Here is a 13,654-nt window from a genome sequence, read left to right on the forward strand (position 1 = left end):
CACGAATGGGGCAGCAAGTCAACTCACCTCCCTGAAAACAGGCTTGTTGTTGTTAATGTCATTTATTTCCACCACGACTTCTGCAAAGCTGCTGAGAGATCGTGGTCCCCCCGAGGAATTGTCATCTATGGCAGAGATATTTAGAACATACTGTGGGCTTTTCAGTTTAGGCAGGGGGTTTCTGCGAAGTCGGAGGATACCTGGATTCAGAAGATTGAAGATCAAGAAAGCAAAAGAAAATTATGGATACCTGGATTCAGGAGTCGGAAGGAAGGTGGAGTTACCAACAAGGAAAAGGAAAAGGTACCTCTCTTTACAGGACATAAGGGTCTTAAATGTGAGAACAATATGTCCCCATAGATTTCTGGAAAAGGTGGCTTGTTTTATCTTTAGAGTGACACTTCTAAAGGGAAATGTTTGTGGGGGTGATCAGGCAAATTCATCGGTGGAGCAATTTTCTATTTGACAGAATGCTTGGTTTTTATAACTATTTTAGCTGTGTAATATATTTTATCTTGTACTTTTCCTTTTGAATGGCTTTGGCTACACAAATAAATAAACATGACAACTTATAATAAATGAATAAATCCAATTTATTTTGGCATTGCCAGGAAAGCTATGCTGAAACAATGAGTAGCCTGCACATATTTGCAAGGATTTTCCTACTTAGGTTTATCAATACTGTACAGGCAATGCCTACAGTGTGGAAGAAGATGCAATAGACTAACATTCAGCATCTCTTTCCTTACCTTTATGGCTATCCAATTCAAAATTGCCTTCTTCGTTCCCACCCGTAATTAAGTACAGCACTCCATCTCCATCAGGATCTTTTGCGTGGATGGTAGCCACTAATGTACCAGGGCCTGCATCTTCTGAGAGGAAAGTTCTGTAACTGATGTAAGGAAAGAAAAAATGCATTCTAATTCCTAACTCACCCAACAATTTCCCATTAAACAGCATTGTACAGTTCTTTAAACTTCGTACAGAGTGGGCTGGGCATATAGCAAAGCACAGTGCTGGTGAAACTCCCAGCCACCACCTTAATTTCCCAGAGGCATATTTACACCCCCAAAAAAACACCCCACATATGTAAATAATATGTAAATGTGTGTTATGGGACTAAGCACCTAGCAATGCCTCTGGGGCTAGGTGGGCAAGCAGGTTGACACACCAGAAAATGAAAACACTTGGTTTCCCCCACAAAACCCACAGAGCTGTCAATTTACCCCTCAGAGAGCTACAATTCCTAGCACCCTTAGCAAACTACAGTTCCCAGGATTCTTTGCAGGAAGAAATGTACTTTATAGGCACGGTGTTTGCACAGCCCTGCTATCCATCGTTCTGCCTGGACACTGAGGTCCAGCGCCGAGGGCCCTCTGGCGGTTCCCTTGCTATGAGAAGCCAAGTTGCAGGGAACTAGGCAGAGGGCCTTCTCAGTAGTGGCACCCGCCCTGTGGAATGCCCTCCCACCAGATGTCAAAGAGAAAAATAACTACCAAACTTTTAGAAGACATCTGAAGGCAGCCCTGTTTAGGGAAGCTTTTAATGTTTAATAGGTTATTGTATTTTAGTGTTCTGTTGGAAGCCGCCCAGAGTGGCTGGGGAAACCCAGCCAGATGGGGGGGGGGTATAAATAAATAATAATAATAATTCATAATAATAATAATGATAATAATTTGGCCTGATTTCACTTTGTGACTAAACAGCTCTTTAGGAAAGGAGAATTTTGGCTTATAGCGTGTGGACTTTGTGTGATGCTAGAATTATTTGTACATCATTTGTGTGCCAGAAGCAAGGGAAATGCTTATGTCATTTGACACTGAATAAATGTAATACATTGTTTAGCTCTGAGGAAGGGAAGAGAATACATTCTGGAATTTTGAGAGAATTGTAATTTAAAACCTGCTGTAGGAACTAGCAGGAAATGGTCAGGAACTAAAGGTAAGTTCATCAGCCTCCATCTACCACATAGTCACGCCATTGCTGATTCTATGTATCCCATAATATGTCTGACTAAACAGGCCTTTACAAACCTGGTCCACTCCAGATGTTTTAGATTGCAACTGCCATCAGCCCCAGCCAGCAGCTGTAGTCAAAACATCTACCTCAAGTTGTCTTTATTTTTTATTTTTTTAAAAGCAGCGCCATATTTTTACATATCCTGATGGTCCAAAAAATCAGATATTGCAGCTATTTTGTGCAATGCGCCTTCATAACATTGCAGTAGTTTCTGCAGGTCAGTTTAAGACAGCTAAGGGTTAGGACCTAACAACCATTCTGACTGGCACAACAAGATTACACAGCAAATCTGCAATGCAGGAGTGGTACCACTGCAAAGGAAGCTCTGCTTACACTGACTGGGAGAACACCGGGGTCTCATCATTCACATTTGTCAAGCGAATGCGCACGGACGCCGTCCCTGTCCGAGGAGGGTGCCCTTTGTCCACGGCAATGACCACAAACTCATACATGTGGTTGGCTCGCTCATAGTCCAGCCGCTGATTGGAATTGACGACACCCTCGGGCGTGATGGAAAAATCCGCACTCTGAATGAAGTAGAGGATCTCAGCGTTGGATCCAGAGTCACAGTCCGCTGCAAGAACTGCAGCCAGGGATGTTTAAAAGGGTAAAAACAATGAGGACATTTGAGCGGGGCCCCAATACAGAAGACTAGTCAACAGAAGTTTCAGTAATTAACAAAGAACTGCTCAGACACACAAACACTTTCTGGGACCTTAGAGTGAAGAGCAGAAAATAAAGGAATTAGTACCAATAGTAATAATGATTCAGACAGGACACCAGGTAAATTTGGAGGCTGATTGGTAAGGGGTAGCCTCGTGGAAATAATTAAAACCTTGTCTGGTGGCAGCTGGTCTTTAAAGCGGGAGAGTGAACAGAGGGCTACACTCTGTGTTAGCAGGAAACACCCTTCCATCAGAAGGCAGGGGGCCCACGGTGGCTGGGAGGAGACCATCACAGTCTGCCAAACGCAACCTAGCAAAAAGCTGGTGTTTGCACTGTGGAGTCAAACATGACAGGAAGTAGAAGAGCTGTTCTGTGCTGTTTCTAACACCCAAGAAAGATGTTTTCACAACTTGCCCACAGGGAGAAAACACGTTGTAAAGCCCTATGGGAGCAAACACTTTTTTCAGAATCCCCAGTGCAATTAAGAGGATGGAAACTCACTGACCTTTGGGTATTCATTCAAGATATTGCGGGCACGAGACCAAGAGCTGTCCAAATATTCAGCAACAGGGTTTTTTGTTTTTTTAAAAAAGCAAAATATAATAGTGACTGCTTATTTGTTTGAAGTGTGATAATAAAGGGGGGAGGGGGGGAATAAGCAGAATGCCAGAATGAAATCTTATTATACATGGATGTATTCTTTCCAAGGGACGCAGGTGGCGCTGTGGTCTAAACAGCGCCTAGGACTTGCTGATCAGAAGGTCGGTGGTTCGAATCCCTGTGACGGGGTGAGCTCCCGTTGTTCGGTCCCTGTTCCTGCCAACCTAGCAGTTCAAAAGCACATCAAAGTGCAAGTAGATAAATAGGTACCGCTCCGGCGGGAAGGTTAACGGCATTTCCGTGCGCTGCTCTGGTTCGCCAGAAGCGGCTTAGTCATGCTGGCCACATGACCCGGAAGCTGTCTGCCGACAAATGCAGGCTCCCTCGGCCTATAGAGATGAACACGCAACCCCAGAGTCAGTCACGACTGGACCTAACGGTCAAGGGTCCCTTTACCTTTACTCTTTCCAAGTGTCATGACTATACCATCAGGCTCAGCCCCAGGATGGGAGGCTCTGGAGGAAGATGAGGAGGGATAGGAGGCTGGAACAGATGTCCGCTGAGCCCCCCCCCACACACACCTTGCACCCTGCCTCCCTGTAGCGGGAAGGAAGATGGAAGTCCGGAGCTGGACAGAGTGTTGTTGGAATCTGGGAAGGGCTCTGGGGGTGGGGAGGAGGGTCCCCAGTGCTCCATCTCAGGACCAGGGTAGAGGCGCATGTGCCCACTTTCATACTAGTTACCCAAGCAGGGACAGACTCTTGTGAGTAAGGGCTGCACCTATCTCTGCTTGAAGTAGCTTGCCTGCAGTCCTCGGCTCATCATGTGGTGCTTTGCAAAGACAGGCAAGGGAATGATGGCTCTGGTTTACCTTGCAATAAAGACGTGCCTATAGGGATTGATTCAAGAATGCTTTCCCGGCTATAAATAGATTGCTGAAATTCTGGAGAGCAGTCGTTTTCATCCGTGATATGAACTATGACCTACAAGGGGACAGAAGAGAAATGCTTAGTTACATTGGATCCGATCAAGCGCATATTTCTTTGCCAAGAGAAATTCGTTCCATTTTCCATAGTCCCTGGAAAATGTACACCCTGGAGTTCTGGTTCTAAAGCAACCACTCAAGGCGGCTTACATAACTTAGATAACTAAACAATTCTAGGTATCTGCTCTATATTGAGTCTGACCATTGGTCCATCTAGCCCAGTACTGTCTACCCTGACTGGCAGCGGCTCTCTCCAGGGTTTCACACAGTGGTCTCTCCCAGTCCTATCTAGAGACACTGGCGGTTGAGCCTGGGACCTTCCCCATGCAAAGCAGATGCTCTACCATTGGGCTATGGCCATTTCAATGATCTTACATGACAAGGTAATTAAAAAAATTATATTTTAGATCTAAAAATATAAAGAACTGAACTTCAAACAATAACAACAACACAGATTATGAGGCAGTAGATAAACCAAATAACAAGGAACTGATGAACACATCACCTCAGGCATCCAGATTTTGGGAACCATGTATTGAAAAATGGGCACCTTTTGTTTCTGTTTATTATTGCTGCTGTTCATGCTATTCAACATAGCATTAAGCAGACTGCTCCACTGCACGAGGAGAAATCCATGCACTGGATGGATTGCCCCCCACTCCTCTCTCCAAGTTCCCTAAATCTGTTCCGGGGGGTTCTCTCAACCCTTCAGAGCAGATTTGGGAATGGCATGGGGTGTAAAGGTAAAGGTAAAGGACCCCTGGATGGTTACGTCCAGTCAAAGGCGACTATGGGGTTGCAGCACTCATTTTGCTTTCAGGCTGAGGGAGCCGGCGTTTGTCCACAGGCAGCTTTCCAGGTCATGTGGCTAGCATGACTAAACTGCTTCTGGTGCAACGGGACACAGTGACGGAAACCAGAGTGCATGGAAACACCGTTTCCCTTCCCGCTGGAGCGGTACCTATTTACCTACTTGCACTGGAGTGCTTTCGAACTGCTAGGTTGGCAGGAGCTGGGACAGAGCAATAGGAGCTCACTCCATCATGGGGATTAGAACCACCGACCTTCTGATTGGCAAGCCCAAGAGGCTCAGTGGTTTAGACCACAGCACCACCCGCGTCCCTGGGTAACCCATAGGGCATGCATGGGTGGAGAAAGGGAAATCTCCATACACAAGCGCTAGTGCCTTTTTTAAAAAATCCATTTGGGGTTGCCATTCTAATTCAATACCCAAACTTTTTAGGCTGGCATTGGAGGACTAGTATTTCGATATGCTCTGTGTAATGATCTTAACATGCAACCCCCCTATACTGAAATGAACAGAGCACCAAGTACGGAAAGGAAAACCCTGGCTCTACCTCAGTGACACTGCTGAGCAAACTCTCGGCTTCCATTGCTTTAACTAAAAAATGGTAGAGGTGATGCTCGCTCTCGTAGTCCACCGTATGAGTCAAGCTTAGCATGCCGGTCTCTGGGTCCATGCTGAAGAGGCCACTGGGATTCATCAGCAGAGCGTAAGAGAGAGGCTGGCTTTGGAAGGAGACTGCTTCAATAACAGCCACTCTGAAAAGGAAAGATTAACCAAGTTTGTTAATCCTGGGTAGGCAGAAGAGATGAAAGAGGTGAACCAGGATCCCTTGCCAAGTTACCAGTTTCTCCTTGCAAATTTCATTTTTACACTTTCAGTACATGGATTTAAAAATAACTCCTGAAATTAGACTTCAAATTAGGCTGCTGCAGTCAGTCCAGGTCCTCCCACTTTGCTCCTCCCCTAGTTGGGTGGGAAAACAAACCATGGAGGCAGCTGGCTTAGCAATTACCAGCACCTATGGTTTGTTCCTTACCAAACAAATGGCGATCTGTTTCTCCCAAACAAACCACAACTGGGGAGGTGACTGGGACATCAATACTAAGCCAGCTACTGCGTGGTTTGTTTCAAGCAAAGCAGGAGTTACAGGGCTGTGCACACCACCATACAGATTGTGCAAAGGACGATTTGCTCAACCATAGCTAATGGCCTGGTGTTCTGTCTGATGTGGCCATTAGGTTTCTGCAGACACAAACTGGGCTCAGAAAACAACAGGAAGCTACTAGAGCTGTAGCATGCTCCTGTTGACCCATTCACATAGAGAAGCAGATTTCCACATTTTTCACCTGATAAAACTTCAAAGCAGCCATCAAGGGTCGCCCCAGTAGAGCAAGCTGGACCCAACTACACACTGAAAATAAATTTTGGTTTTACAATGCAAGCTTTTTATGTTTAAGTAATGTGCGTAAGTATCTACGACGCAGTCTTTTAGTACAGCAGGACATTAATTCACCACTTACTTTTCACTTGCTGGAGTATTTTCTGGAACAAACACACTGTATGACATATTTGTGAACTGAGGAGGCCTGGAGCCTGCCAGGATAGAGATGTAAGCGTATGGGCTTTTGCTGCCATATTCATCAATGGCCAGCACGGTGACCACATACTCCTGGTTCAGAGTTAAAGGCAAGCCAGTTGTCAATATGACCCCTGTGTCCATATCTATGTCAAATCGTTCCTCACCACCTGTTGAGTGAAAGGAGTACAAAAAATTATGAAAAGAGGTGTTGTTACCTTTTAGCACCAAGCTCCCCACTTACACAAATTTCTTTCCCAGTACTATTTCCCACCAACACTGACTTTTACACATTGCAGTGGACAGAATAAGATGCTTTTGATGGCTGAGTGGCAGCTAAATCAGCAAGCAGGGTGGCTTAGCACATCCACCAAACTTGGTGCTCCACTTATTATGCCTGGGAAGGAAGACTTTGAGCTGCCACCATCAGTATTCTGAACAGGAATTCTGTTCCCATTCCTGGGCCAAAGTTAGTAGCACACATGAGCTGCCATTGTCTCCTGCACACACCAGTGGCACAGGAAAGAGCAGGGCTTGCACACATTCCTGTGTACACTCTGAGCCAATTAAAAATCCCATTTATGCAAAGCGGTTTGGGACTAGTGATTAAATCAAGCAAGTCCCTAACCAATTTACCTCACTTGACTACATTACGCTATCTCATCTGCTGCTTCTATCAAGCATATGGCACAGAAGAATGAAGGGTATAGGAAGGGAAAGTGAATTATAGGGGAAAGCAACAGCAGTAGGGGGAGAAAAGACCATTTGCAGAGCACTGACGCTTCAAACTAATCTAGGACTCAGCACAAAACGTAGTTTGGCTGTGGCTGCAGTGGGGTTTGTTGAGGTGGGGACATTAAATGGGGCAGTAAAGATGCAATCCCTTAGTCACTTTTCAATTAAAATATGCATAATCAACGCAACGTAACAAAGGCTTTTTAAGTCTGCCAAAAAGAGACTAGCTGGGGCAGTTTAATCTCCAGAGGTGGGTCAGTAGGGTGTGTCATTTTAAGGGGTGATACTTAATTTTTGCAAATTTCTTCAATGAAGGGTTTTGAAAATATGGTTTTGGGTGTGATGAATTCAAATCTGCTATTATCTTTGTGACTGGACAACATTTACCGTATTTTTTGCACCATAACACTCACTTTTTTCCTCCTAAAAAGTAAGGGGAAATGTCTGTGCGTGTTATGGAGGGAATGCCTACGGGTGGCATGCCTACGGATTTTCCTCCTCTAAAAACTATGTGCGTGTTATGGTCGGGTGCGTGTTATGGAGCGAAAAATACAGTAGCTTGATAAATCTGCATTTGATGAAGAAGCACATAAACTGCTTTTGGAAAACCTATGAGTTTTAATTTTACCTACTGAAAATGTCAGGTAATGCTAAATAAAATAATAAGAAAAATATAAGTATAAATAAATAAATATTTAATAGAACTGCAAGTACTTTGCAATCATTTTAATGATTTCTATGCAATTTTGCACACATTTTACTTGCCAAGCCAACCTAAATTATATTAAGTTAACTCAACTATCTTTTGAATTTCCCCAGTCATGTTACACCTTTTTAGCAACACTCATTTTTGGAATTGGAAAGTTGAAAAATTCAAAGCACCCTAGTGGGTCAGGGCTTGAATCCTGGCAGTGCATCAATGGGTTTCAAAATAAAAAGAGGCAAAATTCATTTCAGACAGAAAGCAGCACCTATTTACCTGCAATCAGAGCATAGGATATCCCAACACTAGAATTTTCATTACCACTGTAATGGGCAACAAGTTGATAGACTGATGTGCCGGCTCGAGCGTCAGGATCAACACGTGCCAAATAGGGGTACGGATACATTTCCCAAGAGATGAGCTCCTCTTCAACGGCTATAATCACCACACGGCACAAATACCAGTCATGGTCTGCAAGGGATACAGAAAAAATAAGTAAATAATAATAATAATAATAATAATAATAATAATAATAATAATAATAAATTTTATTTATATCCCGCCCTCCCCAGCCGAAGCCGGGCTTAGGGTGGCTAACAACAATAAAACAGTACAAAAGTACAGCATGAACAACACTCTAAAATCATTCATTATAAAATTAATTAATTCAAGCCACTGGCCACCATTGGGCCAGAGCTCCGCGAAGATTGCTGAGGGAGGGAGTCAGGCTGTGCCCTGGCCAAAGGCCTGGCGGAACAGCTCTGTCTTGCAGGCCCTGCGGAAAGATGTCAAGTCCCGCAGGGCCCTGGTCTCTTGTGACAGAGTGTTCCACCAGATCGGAGCCAAACCGAAAAAGCCCTGGCTCTAGTTGAGGCCAGCCTAACTTCTCTGTGGCCTGGGACCTTCAAGATGTTTTTATTTGAAGACCATAAGTTTCTCTGTGGGGCATACCAGGAGAGAATAAGAATTTGGGAGCTTACACAGGGAGGCCCAGGGAGGACCTCCGCCACCACAGATATATATTGTGATATCAATATATTTATCTGGTATATATTGTGATGTTGAGAGCCAGGTATCACCCAGCCCTACTCTTAGCTGGCAGGAGAACATGATAAGGTGGGAGCTGCCAATAATAATTAGAGCTTAAGTTCAGCAGGCACATCTTCAGCCTTTTACAGCAGAAGATTGGTGGTTAACTGCCAAGATGGTTGTATTAACACCTGTAACAGCACAAAAAATCATTTGTCAGGAACTGTCATATATAGCACCAATATCCTGGCTAATTAATTGGACACCTAATTAACACAAATGGTGTGATAAGAATCCTTTGTCTTGGTTTAATGTACTCCTTTGGCTGCTAGGAAGGACCCCATGTATTTCAGTGGGCATCTTAGAATGTACAGAAGATAGGTAGCTACTGAATAACTATAAATTGCATGTGTAAGAAAAGGAATTTCATAAGGAAATGGGGTAGGCAGGGAGTGAGTGCTGAATTATTTCCCACCTATACTCCTTCCTGAAAGCCCCACTCCCGTTTTTATTTTGATCAGAAGAGGGACTGTTTCAAGGAATATCAAAACCAACGGTGGGATTTTTTTTGGGGGGGGGGGGAGAACTGTTAGAATTCCTGCTCCATGACTGCAGCCATGGGATTTTTGTCTTTCGCGTGACGGTTTATGTTTTGACTCCACAGAGTGGGAAGTGACGGAGACAGGATGTTTGTGTTACTGTGTTTCGTGAAGTGGGACTATTGTCCTTTGTTCTTTTTCTCTTTGCTGTCTGATGCTAGAGAGAGAGAGGGAGCCATTTTGCAGTGCTCCGTGTGTGTTTATATGGAAATAAAGTAGATTAGCCAAAATGCTGAGTTGCTGAGGTCTGTCACGTAAGTTGCAAAGACTCTGTGGATCCCTAAGTGTGCCAGTGTCTGTTGGCATCAGTCGCTGTGATGTTCGGGCAGAAGAAAGCTTATGAAGCTCCCGAATGATCGACCAGGAGGGATAGAACATGCCAGTCGGGCATGTGTCTCTGCCAGGGTCCTACTCAAGTGCAGGCTGAGCTCCTGACAACAACCTCCCTGTTGCTCACAGAATTGTAGAGCTGGAAGGGAACCAGATGGTCATCTAGTCCAATGCAGGACTCTCAACTAAAGCACCCATTACTGATGGCCACCCAAACTTTGCTTAAAAACCTCCAATGAAGGAGAGTCCACCACCTTCCAAAGTTAGTAAGTGACAGATTTATAATCCCACTGCAATGCAAAAAACCCCACAAGGCATTAAGCCCATCATTACAGCTTACAAACAAGCTCTCAGAAACCACTCACGGAGCTCACCCACTAATTTGCACATAGGTCACTTAATAGCCAGAGGATAACAAGCTATAGCAATCGATTCAAACTGGCTTATGTTTGAACTGGAACCATTCTGCAGGGAAGGACTTTGGTAATATGGTGCCCTGAGTGAGGACAAAATTTGGCGCCCACTGGCTGGCTACCTACACAATGCTGCCAACTCTGATGATTGTGTTGACGGGGCTTTTGGTGAAGAAACAATTCCTGTGGTTTAGTGCTCAAGACACACTTTTCAAATGGTACAAAAGCCAACCAAATTACCGTCTTGTGTTTAGAATGTTACATGCTATTAGCCAAAAATCCAGAAGTACCCAAATACTTAACATCAGTGCTACATCAGACAAGCATTTTACAGACTACGAAATGTGCCTCCCTGGCTCCCGATTTTCAGCCAAGCCCCCCGCCTGACAAAAAAATAAAAAAAAAAAAATCAGACATACAAAAGCGTTCAGCTAGTGCTGAATCAATACGACCACACAACATTTTGTTCCGTTGACATAAACAGCTTGATGTTACAGCCAAGCTATTTGTCAATACTGATCTGTCACCAGAAGAAAGTGATCTGGCAAGACACAAAATCAGCAGGATGTTTAAGCCAAACTGATACAGAAGAGTGCGGGGGGGGGGGATATTACTACCTACTTAAACCACATGTGCCCGATCTGGGAAAGTTTACTTAGACCAAAATAAGTGTTGAAAACTGAATGCAAACCACTGCTGCTACACTTTCGTCCCACCAACTTATTCCAAGACTATACAAATCAATAATAAACGTAAGCTGCTTAAAGAAGAGACATATATTTCCTTCATCATGTGAGGTACTGCCAGTACTTGGAACAAATTCACTGAAATAGTTCAAAAATATCTCTGAAGTCGTTCCTATAAGTTCTGGGTGAATTGATGAAAATTACCGTATTTTTCACTCTATAACACGCACCCGACCATAACACGCACGTAGTTTTTAGAAGAGGAAAATCCGTAGGCATGCCACCCATAGGCATTCCCTCCATAACAAGCACAGACATTTCCCCTTACTTTTTAGGAGGAAAAAAGTGAGTGTTATGGTGCAAAAAATACAGTAAATTCCTCTGGCAGAATGTGGACCATTTTTAATTTAGTTCCATTTTAATTCAAATCGGTTTTCATTGCACTTAACTCTGTGTTTGATCTATCTGAAAAGTGCATTTTTTAGAATACACACTTTTAACACTCAGAGAACATCTGTTATGGGCTCTATGATAAATGTTACACATAAAATGAGTTGATTTGTTATACAGAGTGTTAAAGGACAATGAGCAGCCACCCTTCAGAAATACAGAACATATAACTTTTTCCCCTTTTTTACACCCTGCTCTTTTAGGCTTTCCATTTTGCTAAGAAATAAGGTGATGGAGCACTTGGAACTCCTCTCAAACACTCACAAAAGGTGCTTTTTTCGCTTTCATAAAGCTGCAGCAGGGTTCAATATGCAGCTTATGGTCACTTTGTCTCTCAAGTAGGGCAGACACCAAGAGCCTCAGCAAGATCAAGGGAAAGTACACAAAGGATGGATTTATACTGGAAGAAAAGGAAAGCAATAACGACCAGTACAAAGAAGCAGTCCTGGGAATTTAATGGATTTTGTATTTTCCTATCTTTAAAAATTTAGACTAATTTGGAAATTAAATTGGCTTTTGTAATTATCTGTTTCCTTTGCTAATTGGGACCCCCACAGACTAAATTAGACTCCCAGGGACAAGGATGCACAGAAAGCTTATAGCCATTCATCATGACTGGGGGTGTTCTGAGATGACAGAGAAATGTACACAAACCTTAAATGATTATGAGAATAGCACACAAAATAATGAAACCAGAGACAGCAAAGCATCAAACCTACATTTTCGTAATATCCATGGTGGGCAATAATATTGCCTGAACTTTATCCTTAAACAATTCTACGCACTGGGTGTATTCCCATTTTAATATGTAGGAAATTGAAGTTGAGAGATAACTTCCTTAACATGTGGTTATTATGGGAGTTGCTTTATTCCATTTTCATTATATAGCTTATTTATATTTTGTTTTTAAATGTGCTGTGAATCGTTCGGAGACCTCTGGGTAGCAAGGGATCAACAAGTCTAATAAATAAGTAACAACCACACAGGGCAACTTTGTACTGTCTGCTTAAGTGTAATCCTACTCAAATGAACGGCACTAAAAAAATTACAGAATTCTCTTTACATTTCCTTCCTCATCTTTATAGTCCACATAATGGATGTTGGTAGAGGGCTGTTTGCTCCATGCACTCATGAAATGCATCTGGGTCAAGCTTGGCATTCCACAGTATTGCACCATCGCAAGAGCCACCAATGGGTTGGTTTTTGCCAATTCTTCCGAGTGCATTTGTAAAACTTAATAGTTCCCGGAACTGCTTAACAGTTATAAGCAACCACACAGACATTTTTCCAGCATGTTTTATTTTGAAGATTTCCAAATGTAATTTAATTTTGAACAGTTGCTCTAGAGGAAATGTGGCTATGACCTTGTCCTACATGATCACTGGAATTATTTCCACCCCGAGGCGTTTTGTCTTGTCGATATTGTTATTGGGCACAGGATGAAGCAGAACACAGCTTTGCAAAGAGGATCATGGCAGAGATCATAATAAGCTCTTTTTAAAGAACAACAATGCATAAGAGCAGCAAGCCGATTGTGCAGTCGGCTTCACAAGTTAACACAGCAATACCCTTCATCGGTTTGCCTGCTTTTAACTTAATAAGCTAGATCAAGCCTGCACAAAAAGCCTTGTCTGGACTTTTAATGCAGTGGAGGTGGATGGGACTAAACCGTCTGAGGGGCTGGCGTGGGGGCGAACCACAGCTCAATATTTTATTATTTATACATTTCATAAAATTTAGACTCCACTTGGTTGTAGGAAGAAGAAGAACTCAAAGCTGTTTGCAAAAAGAACCAAACAGTAAAATCATCCATAAGGACAGTTTAAAATAGCTATTTAAAACATTCAAGGGATGTAGTAGAGCATGTGGTTTACACCAGGAAGTGAAGATCCTGTTGCCCTCTTGGATCACAACTGCCATAATCTATGATCATTGGCCATGGTGGTTGGGTCTAGTAAGAACTGGAACCTAGGAACACCTGGAGGGCCAGAGGTTCTCTGTCGCTGTTTTGAATGGAGAAGGTCCCAGGTTCAGCCCCTGAGATCAAGTAGCAGC

At 43.3% G+C, this 13,654-nt stretch overlaps 1 protein-coding gene across 7 annotated transcripts in view; it reads right to left on the reverse strand.

Moving 5' to 3' along the window:
- LOC128417222 (neural-cadherin-like) overlaps window positions 1-13,654 on the reverse strand; it is a 50,301-nt gene that overhangs the window by 33,140 nt on the left and 3,507 nt on the right. For all 7 annotated transcript variants that reach the window (XM_053395599.1, XM_053395597.1, XM_053395598.1 and 4 more), the window contains exons 2-8: window positions 8,369-8,563; window positions 6,599-6,824; window positions 5,629-5,833; window positions 4,157-4,268; window positions 2,353-2,602; window positions 750-892; window positions 28-200 (exon numbers count right to left, since the gene is read on the reverse strand). In XM_053395599.1, the coding sequence (XP_053251574.1) occupies window positions 28-200; window positions 750-892; window positions 2,353-2,602; window positions 4,157-4,268; window positions 5,629-5,833; window positions 6,599-6,824; window positions 8,369-8,563 (1,304 nt within the window). The remainder of the gene's footprint in view (window positions 1-27; window positions 201-749; window positions 893-2,352; window positions 2,603-4,156; window positions 4,269-5,628; window positions 5,834-6,598; window positions 6,825-8,368; window positions 8,564-13,654) is intronic.

Source organism: Podarcis raffonei, chromosome 7 (assembly GCF_027172205.1).
Source record: "Podarcis raffonei isolate rPodRaf1 chromosome 7, rPodRaf1.pri, whole genome shotgun sequence".
In the NCBI taxonomy this organism is placed as follows: Eukaryota; Metazoa; Chordata; class Lepidosauria; order Squamata; family Lacertidae; genus Podarcis; species Podarcis raffonei.